The sequence below is a fragment of the Candoia aspera genome, chromosome 3, assembly GCF_035149785.1.
Source record: "Candoia aspera isolate rCanAsp1 chromosome 3, rCanAsp1.hap2, whole genome shotgun sequence".
In the NCBI taxonomy this organism is placed as follows: domain Eukaryota; kingdom Metazoa; phylum Chordata; class Lepidosauria; order Squamata; family Boidae; genus Candoia; species Candoia aspera.
In genome coordinates, this window is record NC_086155.1 from 61369827 (window position 1) to 61383430 (window position 13604).

At 37.0% G+C, this 13604-nt stretch overlaps 1 protein-coding gene across 1 annotated transcript in view; it reads left to right on the forward strand.

Annotated features, from left to right (window-relative positions):
- The window catches only part of SLC5A9 (solute carrier family 5 member 9), a 33727-nt gene extending 20504 nt beyond the window's left edge, over nt 1-13223 (forward strand). The window contains exons 10-14 of the mRNA XM_063297901.1: nt 60-210; nt 1028-1196; nt 2742-2957; nt 5478-5637; nt 12630-13223. Of these exons, the coding sequence (XP_063153971.1) occupies nt 60-210; nt 1028-1196; nt 2742-2957; nt 5478-5637; nt 12630-12838 (905 nt within the window). The 3' untranslated portion in view covers nt 12839-13223. The remainder of the gene's footprint in view (nt 1-59; nt 211-1027; nt 1197-2741; nt 2958-5477; nt 5638-12629) is intronic.
- Nucleotides 13224-13604: the final 381 nt, after the last annotated feature.

Here is a 13604-nt window from a genome sequence, read left to right on the forward strand (position 1 = left end):
TGCTAGATTAGGGCTCACTTGCTGATGGACACTAACTCAAGGGTTTTTTTGGTTCTTAGGACTCCGTGGACTCATGATTGCAGTGATCATGGCTGCCTTGATGAGCTCTCTTACCTCTATTTTCAATAGCAGCAGTACACTCTTTGCCATAGATATCTGGCAGCAGCTTCGTAAGAAGGCTACTGAGCAGGAACTTATGATTGTTGGAAGGTAATTTTTCTCTTGCTACAGTTTTGTGCACTTACCTGAATGGCTAGGGCTATGGGAGTTGAAATCCAACACTTTTGGAGGGTAGCATATTTGAGAGGGTTAATTTGATGTGCTCAGCTCCACATTATATGCTTCAGCATCTGGTTCACTGCTTCTGTTGTTGTTTCATGTATTCAACTGCCAGGCGTTCTTTGCAGAGACTTCTGATAAAATCTTGTTGGAGCCCAAATAATTCTACAGTGATGACAAGACTGTTGCAAAACAGCAATGGAACCCTTTCTCATAACACCAAGAGCATGATAGTATAAATCCCATTCCTAGCAAGGGCATTGGGCTCAATTTTAAATAAGAGCTGAAACAGCCCAAATAGAACCACCAATCCTCTGATCCCAAAGCAGATGTCCCTGCCAACCACTGCCCTCCAGAATTGGTGCCTTCCAATTTCCATGCACAGTTCTGCAATTATCTATGTGCTTTTAAACGTTAAAGGGATGCCCTGCAGCAATCAAAGTGACTTCTGTACGTAAATTTTCATAGTCACAGCAGATGCTTCATATCTATGGGCTGTGAAGTAACCATTTTCAACAGTAGTTTTGCTTACATCTTTTAATAAAATCCTTCCCTTTTCAGCCTTTCAATTCAAGAAAAACATTTTGTATCTGAAGTTTTAAAATGATTTTTTGCTCAGTTTCCCCCAAGCCTTTCTGTCAAACAGTGCAATGATCTCCTCCCCACCCTGCTTTCCAAGGGGTTCAGTGAAAAATGTTAGATTGTTCAAGTTGTGCAAAAGTAACTGTCCTTTCTCCTGTTATCTCAGGGTGTTTGTTCTGATTCTCGTTGCCATTAGCATCCTTTGGATCCCCATCATCCAGACAGCCAATAGTGGTCAGCTCTTTGACTATATTCAGTCAATAACCAGTTACCTAGCGCCACCCATCACTGCTCTGTTTATCCTAGCAATCTTCTGCAGGAGGATCAATGAGCCAGTAAGTACAGAATCAATGAGAAGGTTCATATGAATAATAGTATCTTCCCAATGTCATCATTTCATAGTTTTTAAGGGCAGACAAGACCATTCATTACAATTATATTGACTCCTGAATGAAAATATTTTGGAATTTAGTCCCATGAGAGCACAGTATCACTTTAAAAAGATTCTCAAGACTTTGATTACGGGTTTAACAGAAGATAGTGACAGGCTCAGGAAGGAATGGAAAAGGGGAGGAGAAAGAAATATTAAAAAGAATTGCATTCTATTATTTCCCCCCAATGTTTAGAAAGGAATTCTTATTCTGAGACAGAATTTCCCTACCTTTAATCTTCCAGCCATCAAATCTCCTTTGATTTGAGACTTGAAGAGTGCAGAGCCTTATATAATTATGTGGGAGATCTATCCACAGGAATCAAGTCCTATTTCACTAGTCTCTTTTCAATAACTTAATAAATAGCTTTTCTTCTTAGAATTTTATATCCTTGTACCAGCAAGTCAAATTAAGATAAGTTCCATAATTCCCCACAAGCCAGCTTCTGCTTAATTTGCTCTGAGAGTCAATAATCACAATGCAGTTATTCCATGATGCAATCCCCCACCCACCCAATAATATATCCTTTTCTTTTTACAAATCAATAGCTGTGCATGCCCCAAACCCATGGTGTGTAACAAAATTTCAGTAGAATGGAAAAATAATGTCAAATATTGACTACACAACAATACAAACCCAACTGATGGAGAGTGGGGGGGGAAAAGTACACCATTGTTTTATTCTTGGTAAAGAAGATGAATTACAAAAAGAAACAATTAAAAACAAAAACAAAGTGAACCTGTGATACCTTATTTTAGGCTACTTGTAGAAGTACAAAGTAAAATTCTGGTTGTTTGATCTGGATTCCAATAAAACATACTGTTGCAAAATTCTACCTTTAATGTATCATTATAACTCAGAAGGTTAGAATACCCCAGTATTAGGTTACCAGATCTGGGCTGCAAAAATCATAATAGCATTAGATGGCAGCAAAGGGACAGAAAACTCTTAACTTTTTGCTGCCATCCCCATTTTGCAGCCCAGATCTGGTAAGTTTTCAATAACTTGTAAGTAAAAGAATGTGTTGAATAAATGACTTAGAAAACTAAACTGAGATTTAATAGAAGACATTCTATGTTTTGGGCTATTACATCTGGGCTGCAAACATCTGGATTCTTACTAGATGACAATAAAGAGATACAGCTACAGCCATGATCTTCAGATTTTTGTAGTCCAGATCTGGGAGCCCTGTTAGATTTATATATCACTGTTTGTTGTTGAGGCAACAGAGATTCTCATAAACATTATCTTTTGAAATAATTTAAGCAGTGTAAATTATGTTTAATTTTAAATAAAAATATTTTAAACTATTCATTCCCCCTCCCCCCAAATAAGCACACAAAGGAAATCTTGGACGTCATTCACTATAAACTCAGTAATGAAGCCTGTAAACAAGTTGATGCTTCCAATATTTATGTCAATAACATTATCCCTCCATATTTTTCCTAGGGAGCTTTCTGGGGCCTAATGTTTGGACTAGTAGTGGGTTTTATCCGGATGGTTATGGAATTCATCTACACAGCACCCTCATGTGGCGAGGAGGATCAAAGACCATCTGTATTGAAAGATGTTCATTATCTGTACTTTGCTATTATTCTGTTTGGGCTCACAGTTGCTGTTATAGTCTTTGTGAGCCTCTGCACACCACCAATTCCAGAAGAAAATGTAAGTGATGTTCTAGGGTGAAATCTATTGTTACAAATCCATTTTTAGCCTCTGCTTGCTTTGTTATCTTAAGTGGCATTGTGTTTTGGCTATTGATATTCTGGTAAACTCCTGCTCTACAAAATTCTTCCTTGAAATTATCTTGCTTCTGAAGTACTATGGAATATATATATATATATATATATATATATAGAGAGAGAGAGAGAGAGAGAATATAGTATATATAGGAAATGGAGAACAGGCTTGTTTCCATGCTATGAAGCAACTAATGCACATGCTATCAAGAAGAGAGGCAGACAGTGAGGAAGAAATTATATGACAACAGGCAGCTGAAGAGGGAATGTAATGGCTCTAATTGAACCCTCTTTCATATTTCAGTAGAGACAGCATCAATTTTGTGAGCTAAAAAGATTAATATTGTTGGAGCTGTGGCATTTAGAAAGAGCATTTCACTTGAAACCAATCTCAATTATATTATACAATTAAAGTTTAGTAACAAAGAATTTTATTTCTTTTGCTGCTTAAAACAGACACAAAAAGTTTTATTTCAGCAAGTACCTAAACATATCATTTAAATATCACTGGTTTTGTGAAGTAAGTTCGTGATTCATTAGATTTTTGTCTTCAGTTTGGGAAGCTTCCATATCCTGCTGTAGGTGATTAGAAAATCTATTATGTTAGCTCTATACCCAGTAGTACGTTCAGATTATTCTATATTTCTCAAACGGAAGACCTGCCACATTAGGCTGAACCGGGTCCAGTGGTTTTATAAATAAATAAATAAATATTCAGAAGGATATTTGACTGTGATTGCAGATTGTAGCTTGGACATCACCAAGAGGACTTTTTTTTTGTTCAGCATATGATAAATTGAATGAACAAGTAACTCCCCTCCTTCTTTCACTTTGAATAAATGAAATCCTGCTACATCCAAACTGATGAATTGAAAAGTATAATTTATTTTTACTGTAATGCCTGATACTGGTACATATAATTAATCAATATAATAAAGATTGGATGTTTGGTGTAGTGGTTACAGGCACTAGGCTAGAAACTGGGCAAGTCTGTAGCTGAGACTCTCTCAGTCTCTAACTCTGTGCCTTATGTAGTTGGGTGCAATCTCATGATGTTAGTGTGAAATTTCATCATTTTGTTGTTGTCCTGATCAGTTGTATATGCCTATTCAGGAAACTGTACAGGATGTCATATACATCAGTCTGAGCTCCAGCCACAAATCTCTTGTAAATAGAATAAATAGGTGTATTTTAGAGTTATAACGTTTGTTGCACTTAAGCTGGTTTGAAATGTTTTGTAGCTTCTGCTAAAAAGCAGAGGGTGGAGGTTAAAAAGGCAGGAAAAAAACCCAGTTGGTGTAGTGGTTAATGACTTGAACTAGAAACAGGAAGACTGTGATTCCTAGTCCTTCCAGGGTTGTTGTTGTGGGGAGGATAAGAGGCAGGAGCATTATGTGCACTGCCTTGAGTTGTACAAAATACAGGCAGGAAAATAAATAAAGTTTCAACCATTTGTTCTTGCTTGGATCCTTCTATATCGTCCATCTTCACTGCATTCTAATCATATTGACCCCAAAAAAATCTTCCTGAAAATATTCTTTAGGAAAGATGTGGATCATCAAATCACAGCAATTTAGCACAATGTGACAAGAAAAATTAGCCTTGCCTGATGCTCATCTTGGTTGAAAATAATTTAAATAAAGCAATAAATCTTCTGAAGATTACACAGCTTTTTGTGTCAACTGGAAACTGTCTTCTACATTTTGTGCCTGAAATTCAAACTATTTAAACTGCTCTTCATTTATAAGGCACCTTTTGAGAATTACTTTTTATGTAGGCCTGCACTATGCGTATATTTTTACAGAACCAGCTTTGGGGGAAAACAATCTGAAGCACAGAATAGGCAGAAGAAGGTTGTGTGACCATTCAATAAAATAAAAAGACTACAGTAATAATTTAAAAAACTGTAGAAAAGTCAAGAAAAAAAGGTTCAGAAATAGTTTAGCTTAGCTTTAGAAATAGTTTCTAGTCCATGTATCAAAGAAAAGCTTTAAATAAATAAATACACACTCCAAAAAAATTACGAAGTTATATGCTTTTGAAAAGCCTTACAGAATAGTATCAACCAGGCATGTTATATTTTCCTCTAGCCTAGCAGTTTTGGTTAAAATTTAAGATACCTAATTCTAATTAGTGTTCCCTATGTTTAAACTGCAGACCGTGTTTGATTGGGGCCCATTTTTGCATTAAAATGTGGTATGTGTGCCTTTTTCTAAGATACAATTTTACATTGATTTGATATTAGGAGATAGTGAATTCAGTGGGATTTATTGGCTCAATGGAATTATATAATATTGTGCTTAAGTGCCTGAAAGCCAGTAGCAATATATCCTATCCTATACATGTAAAGTGATAGTCACCTAGCTTTTTGTCCTTCCTGTCAAACCATCAGAATCAAACTGTTCTGTAACTTTTCTTTTCTTGTTTCTGATTTGCAATTATCCAGCTTGCCCGATTAACATGGTGGACTAGATACAGCGAAACACCTGAAAAAGACATGGAGAGCTGCACCCATCAAAATATAGAAATTACTTCCCAAAAGGAGGAGAAGGATTCAGTAATTTTGTCATCAGAGAATGTAGATTTAACAAACAAAGAACATGGAGGTCTGTAGTCCCTTCCTTCCTGCCTTCCTGCCTTCCTGGCTTCCTTCCTTCCCCACTCCAGTTTACAAAACCTAAATACAGTAATTAAGGTTAAAAATATGTGATACCATCCAAAACAAAAGCAAACAATAATAATCCTAACCACTCATCCCCACTAATTCATGAAACAACATCTTTTGAAGAATAATCAGTCTCTGTTAGCCCTCTTAAAAGTCTTCAGAGTCCTCCAGAATACTAATAAGGGTGAGACAATTTTTTATCTCCTGGGTAAAATCTATCAAAGCAGAGGGGCCATCAGTGAGGAGATATACCACCCAGGGGCCCTGATGCTGACGTTATCTTGCAGTATGAGAGATATTGTCATCCCTTCTATATCCCTGTGTTAATGTGCAATCTGTTCCATGTCTCTCTAGAAATTTGGACTTCTTCCTCCATAGTTATATAATGTAGTGGACATTTACAGTCTCAAGCCAAAGCCTCTGTATACCGAATTCCCCTGAATTTATTTTTTGGAAGTTGACCATTCCAGAAGGAAAGAGTAACTTACTGCACTGTAGTGATTGGACCCTAACCATTTCCTCAATTAAAGCACAGAGAGGAAAAAAACACATGTCCCTGACAGTAATTGATTTCTTTAATGATTCAAAGTGAATTTTCAAGCCAGAATAGAGCTACGTTTCCCTGATTCTGTTTCCAGGACAAGGACTGAACTAGGATGGAGTTATTTTGGTCCACCAGAGCAGGTTGGGCTATTTCCAGAGCAAACTGATCAGATATACTTGGCACAGCCCTATTCAATTTTGTTAGAGGAATAGCAGAACGGCTTGTTAATGTCCTCTTCTCCAGCTCCTTTTCACTAACAGGGTGAAAGCCTACATTTAGATCTGTTTTCAGAATAGGTGGTCAACATCAGCTCTGGTGATATGCGAAGTTTTACCTGCCACAGCTGTTTCTTATACTGCAGTAAAGTGGATTATCCTTCATGGATTACAGCATAAGTTTATGCATAATGGGCCACCCTTTGCATAACAAAATATGATTGGTGGAAACAATGTAAAAATGTACCTGAATAATTTTATACCAGAAATAGACAAAAGGGGACTATACTATGTCTGGAACTTCTCTGAAACAATATTAGGAATGTGTCTTAAAAAATAGCCAATACTGCTGCAAAATGGAGTAATCCATCTGTCCTTGGGTGAGTAAAAAGGGAAGATATTTTTATTAACAAAGAGGGAAAACAGAAATCAAACCTGTCTGCCAGTTTCCAAATAATCCTATCAAAAATAAATGATCAAAGGAAGAAACGATTGAATCAAATATTAAAAGCTATGCCAATGCATTAAATGTCTATTAGCTGGGAAGTTGAAAAATTTTGGCAAGAACTATGAATTGGTTTCAGTAAGACGAAGGAAATACTTCAGATGTGGTTGGGAATAGAAAGAAAATATAGGGAGATTATAAATAGAAAGAACTGGTAAGACACTCTGGGTATGATTCCAAAAAGGTGCTTCAGACCACATAGAAGTGCATATGCAGCACCAGTCACTAATTCATTAAAGTGGCCATGTAAGTTTCCAGAAAAAAGTTGTGTCTGGTCCTGGAAAAGATGTAACTGCTGTAATAAGTTGCTGACTGACGTTGCATCTGTGCTTCTATGTGTTCTAAGCTGCCCTACAATGATAATACATCAGAAATTTAGGATGGAAATTTTTTTTCTAGTGATTAATTTAATCCACAAGTAGCATGCCATATTTTTTTGTAACATTTTTTCAAGTATTAAATCTTGCAAACTTCTTAGATCAATAGGTAATTCTATAAGGATCTACAAGATAGCTGCTGTTCTAGTTTGAAATAACTTCACCTGAAACAACATTACTGTTCTAAAATTGGCTAAAATAATGCAGAAAGGTTTATTGTGTTACTACTGTCAAACATCATCCCAAATATAGGTCTGCCCTATATTGATATAGCAATTCAGGGAAGGAAATCTACTGGTGGGAAATTGAAAGCTGGTTAAGGGTATAAAGGATCCTATTTGGTTAAAATAATTGCTATTCATTAGCATGTAAAGATTCCATATACATATTTTAATAATATTTTAAAGGCATTTTTATGAAGAATGTAATAAAACCTAGTGAAGGGATTCCATAAAATTATTCTGAATTTAATTATAGCAATTTATTTCAGATATATGACTCTAAATCAAGGCTGGGTGTCAGAGCAGCAGACTGTGGCCCTTCATAGAGCTAGCTTATTTGGGTATTATTGATCATTTATTTATTTATTATTTAAATTTATGTCACCGCCCATCTCCACCAATGACTCATTGTATGTCTTAGTATATTTTATGTATTTTTATATTGATTGATTATGTTTTATCAAGTCAGTGTTGACTCTTAGTGACCCCTGCCCTTTGGAGCATCTTTGCCCCTGAAGTTTGGCAGGCCCCTACACTTTAAACCTTCCAAAAAAGTCTTAAGACCTGGCTGGGATAAGGTAAGATTGTGAGATGTACTTGTTGTGGGCTGCATGGAGGTTTAGCTATGGTGCCAAGTCCTTGGGTTTTAATTTTTTTGATTTTAATATTTTTTATTGTAAATAGATGTTATTTTTATCTCTTGGTTGTGAGCCACCAAGAGTTTGGTACAAGATGGCAGCTGTATAAATGTTTGAAATCAACAAATAAATAAACAGTTTTTCTCCATGACAATCTATCCTAACCTTGTCCTTCAAGTCTTCCAGTGGTAAACCAATTGCCAGTATAACTAAGTCCACCCCCTTGTTGCTGATTATCCTCTTCTCTTTCTGTCCACCTTTCCCAGCATTAGAGTTTTCTCTAGAGAGCTGGGGCTTTGCATTATTTATTATTATTTTTATTTATTAATCAAATTTATCACCACCCATCTCCCAAAAGGGACTCTGGGCGGTTTCCAGGGTAGGATAATTTCAGCTTGGTCATTTGTGCTTTGAATGAGAACTCTGGGCTGACTTGTTTGATAATCCATTTGTTTGTTTTCTTGACTGTCCATGGAATTCTTAGGAGTCTTCTCCAACAACAGTGTTCAAAAGCATCAATACCCTTTCCATCTGGTTTCTTCAAAGTCTAACTTTTGCTCTACTCCATAGAGTGTCACAGGGAATACCATTGCACTATTCTGATCTTTGTAGAAATAGACATATCATGGCCTGTGCCAAGGCCTTCATGGCTGCTTCACCAAATGAAAATCTGCAGCGTGTTTCTTGACTCCTGGTTTCTTTACTGTTGATAATTGATCCTTAAAGGGAAGAAGATATCCACCACTTCAACATCTTCATTATCAGTTCTGAGGCTGGTTGTTCTACCTGTTATCATTAGAGTGGTCTTCTCTTTAATTTTAGTACCATTTTTTTATTGTGCTCCTTGATTTTTATTACTAGAACCTTAAAATCCTTTGTATTTTTGGCTATCAGAGTAATGTCATCAGCATAGCACAGGTTATTGATGTTTCTTCCTCTAGTTTTAAAACCACGTTCTTCTTCTTTCAAGCCAGCTCCCTTTTTCATATATATTCAGCAAATAGGTTGAATAAATGGGAGAGTATACAGCCTTGTCTCACTCATTTGCCATGCTGAAGCCAATTTTTTAAAATATTTTTAATATTATTTTTATATTACTAGACATAATACTATTCAAATGTAGTTTTACATTTTGTATACTTGGGATACACTAAATGACTGGTGGTTCATAAACATTTAAAATAAAGTAATAGCTTTCCTATCCCCACTCTAGTTCTTGCTAATCTAAGTAGGTTGAATATCTACCTTCTACTTATAATCAGTGACTTTTCATTCATTAAATTGTGTACTTAGAATTCCCTGACCCATAGTTTAGTGTCTGAGAACTAAAGTAAGTTTATGCACACTTTAAATTCCAGTTGGTTGAAATACATAAATTGACAGAGGTAGGGAAAGGTAAGAGGAAGTACTGTATCTTAATTATAATCTGCAGTTCTTCATTTTGGGAGCATTCAAAAGAATTAAATTTGATAGCTACTAAGGAATGACAAGAAGGCAACCAGACTTTGTAATCTGAAGGTCTGGTGGGTACTTTGATTCACATTTGAAGCAGCTGTTCGAACTAAAGTTGTTAATTATTTGTCACCTTTGTTTGCACATGAGCCATCTCATCTGTCCTCACATCTGAGTATCAACCTTTATCTTGATTATTTGGTTATTAGCACCAGTTGTAAAAGAAATGTAACATCTTTTCATGCAAAAGTATAATTGTGTTAGAGAGAGAGAGAGACTCTGTGTGGGTGTGTTTATCCTATTTTATCCTCTCAAAGAGTTCTGCAGGCTCCAGTTGAGTTTCCATTCTTCTAGTAGCTTAACAGGTCAGATTTTTGTAAACCTCCTCCCCCCTATCGCAAGACCTTAAACTCTCTCATGGTCATCCATGGGGAAGAGGGAAATTTCAAAATCTCCAAGATGGCATGCATGGTGTTACAAAGTCCTGTTCCTTTTGGATTTGCATGCAATCTTAGTGTACCTACAAAAGGGGTGGAGTCTGTATCATGATGTCATCCTGCTAAGTTGCACATTTTGATATATGCATCCCTTGGTGAATGCTGCTGATCTCTTGCTTATACAGCTTTTGAAGGCAGAGGAACTTGATTCTTAGAAATGTGAGCAAAGCTGGCAATTAAGAATTATAATGCCCATGCTACAGAGCCAGTTTGGTGTAGTAGTTAAAGGCACTGGAATAGAAACCAGGAGACTGTGAGTTCTAGTCCTGTCTTAGGCACAAAGCCAGCTGGATGACCTTGGGCCAGTCACACTCTCTCAGCCCTAGGAAGAAGGCAATGGCAAACCACGTCTGAAAATGTTGCCAAGAAAATTGCATGGACTTATCACCAGAAATTAAGACTGACTAGAAAGCAGGGGCGGAAAAGCCCATACTGAAATATTAGGCTTTTTCATGACAAACAAAAGTGTACTTAATTGTTTGAGCCACAAATCTAGTGGTGCCCTAGAAGTAGGATGCTGTTGAGGGATATATAGAGTTTACTTTAAACACAATTTTATACTAGTCCATGACTCAAAGAAAAGTTGCCTATTTATTTCTTTGGGCAACACTTCTCTCTCCCTCCCTTTCTTTCTCTCTTTCTTTCTTTTCTTTCTTTCTTCTTTCATGGCAGGACTTTTAGGCAGTAAAGGTGTGGGACAAAGGTAGTTAGACACAAGAGGGATCAAAGCTGCTCTGAATTTAGTAGTTGTGCAGAAAGGAGACATTTGATATTCAGGAGTGAAAAGAACTGGACTTGATCAACTTTCTTCTTCTAAACAGTTCTGGAAAGATATAGGAGCTGTCTTTGTCTCTCATCTGCCCACCTCAAGAGAGATGAGGCTTTTCTTGGCAGGCAGACACTGTTAAAAGGACAGGAGTCTAGAGAGACACAGAGAAGGAGAACACACAACTGTCCTACTCCCCTATGACTGTGCAAAGACAGGATGCATGGAAAATTACAGACCCTCATAATTGGTTAACACAAACTTAATGCTCGTAAGCAGTTGCAGCTGAGACTAATCAGAATGTAAATACAATTAATTTGCTGGAGAGGATTTGCTGAAGGCAGACTGAATGACAACAGTCCAGGATTTAGCTGCACTTCATAGCTAAGTGTATTTCAGAACTAGAATTCTCCTTGTATGCACTGTGTGTGATAAGGCTAAAGTTTAGGGCTGGGAAGGGTGCTGGTGTTTGCTGTCGAATATAGCATTTCTCCAGGAAAGATCAGTCAAGGCAACATGTTCTTCATGGAGGGTTCAATCCAATGATGGACAGGACAGAAATTAAAGGGAGACTTTTTCTCTTTCTGTGAGCCACATTTCTCCCCCTCCTTCTTCCTTCTCCTTTGTAGGCTGCTGGAATAGGTACATAACACTGTTGTTGAGAAGTGGTTGACCTTTTGGTAGTTGGGGGCACATAATTTTTCTGTGGTAAGGTGAAGCCTGCAGTGGGCCAATATGAAGTGGGTAAGTCACATAAGACATGAGCAGTCAGGATTTTTTCTGTTTGCTAGATGCTGAGGTGGAGCTTGATAAGGAGTGTTCTTCCTGATTTTGAAGTCTATCAACTATCTATCTATCTATCTATCTCCCATATCTATCTTGTCTATCATATCTATCTATCCTTCTATAATTTCCAAGGCCGCCCAACTCTCTAAAGACTGGGCTGCATATACCTATTAAAAACAGGTTGGAAAATCCAAATCAAAGGAGGAGGAGGAGGAGGACCAGGAACATTCAGGAGAAGCAAAACAAGCATACTCCTTTAGCATAAAACATTCCCACAAGGACTCCATATCCAATCTAGCCCAAGGCCTCAGGAAAGAGCCAGGTTTTAATGGCCCATTTAAATGAGGCCTATTTTTGGGCTTCCACTATAGTTTGCACTTAAAAAAGACTTTAAAGGTCTTTTAAACCAGAAGTTTGGGAGCAGTGCACAGCCTCGGATCCTCAGGTTAATTCTCTCAGGTTTACCAGAGTTGTGGCTACTTGCAGATGGCTTTGCAAATGAGGGGAAAGGTTGCTGCTCAGCTCCACTTTAGAGACAACCAATATTAGAGGACACAGGATTCACGGAATGAGGGTGGCTGGAGGTAATTAATATAGTGATCCCATTGCACTACAGCCCACAAGGATGTCACTTTAATGGCCTAGTTATTTCAGTAAACACTGAATTTCACCTTGATGAAGAGAGGTGGAAAGGTTGATGACATTTTTAGAAGCTCTGTCAGTTTCAGGAAGCCAGACTTGATTCACAAAACCTAATTACATACTAATGACATTACATACATTACGAAGGATGGATACTGTTCATATCCATCCTTTGCTGTTCTATACTGTTGCTCAAGTATATGTCACATGCCTGTTGCAGTGTGTCTAGAAGAACTGTATAGAAATAACCAACGCATACTAATTCATTCTCATTCTTTTTTGTCTTACAGAAGTGAAGCATCCTTTCTGGAAGAAACTATATTTCTGGTTCTGTGGGATTTCTGTCAATCCCAAGCCCACTTTAACAAGAGAAGAGGAAATAGCCACTCAGAAGAAGCTTACCAGCATCAGGGAAGAGCCAGTGTGGAAAGCTGTTTGCAATGCCAATGCAATTGTTCTTTTAGCTATCAACATCTTCTTATGGGGGTACTTTGGATGAGCTGAGTAAGCTCCTTGAGAAACTCAAAAGATCAAGCTTGGTTTAGAAGAATAACACAGGCATTAACTGATGAAAATGGACATACCTTGAAGAAATAAGTTACAAATTGTTGTTTAGATCACTAAATGGACCAGGAGTAATGACTTGCAACCCAAGGTCTAATTTCATCTGGCCTTTGGCCTAATTTCAAAAGATTTCTGCAAACAAACAATTCAGACTTGTAGAAAAAGCAATCTGTCCCTTTCTTGGCAGGTTGTAGTTTTAGTTTTTAGTTTTCAAACTCCATATTTCTGTTGGTTAAATAAGAAACAGTCTTGACTTACCTCAAAGGGTTATCGTAAAACAAGATAAATGTCAAACAAATACCAAAGGTGCTCTTATAGATTTTTCTTGTCTGTATATAATACTTTTCTCTAAACCCCTTTGACATGATAAACCTCTCCTTTAAGAAATAAAGAGTAGTATAAAGGCAATATTTACATGAATTGCCTTGGAGCAACAAAACCTGACATGAAAAATTCTTAAAAAGAACTACAGCAATGCAGTTGAAGGAATGTGTAGTGACCTAATATTTTCCAGTCTAGAGTAGATAGATATGATTAAATATCCAGTAGATATGATTAATATCCAGTAGACATGATTAAATTTATTCTATCCATGAAAGGTTCTACTGCAATAACATCACTATTATTTAAACCTATTGTTGCTACTAAAGTAGTGACAGAAATGCAAAGAGGTTTCTGTCTTTACTGCACAGCTTTGGGTT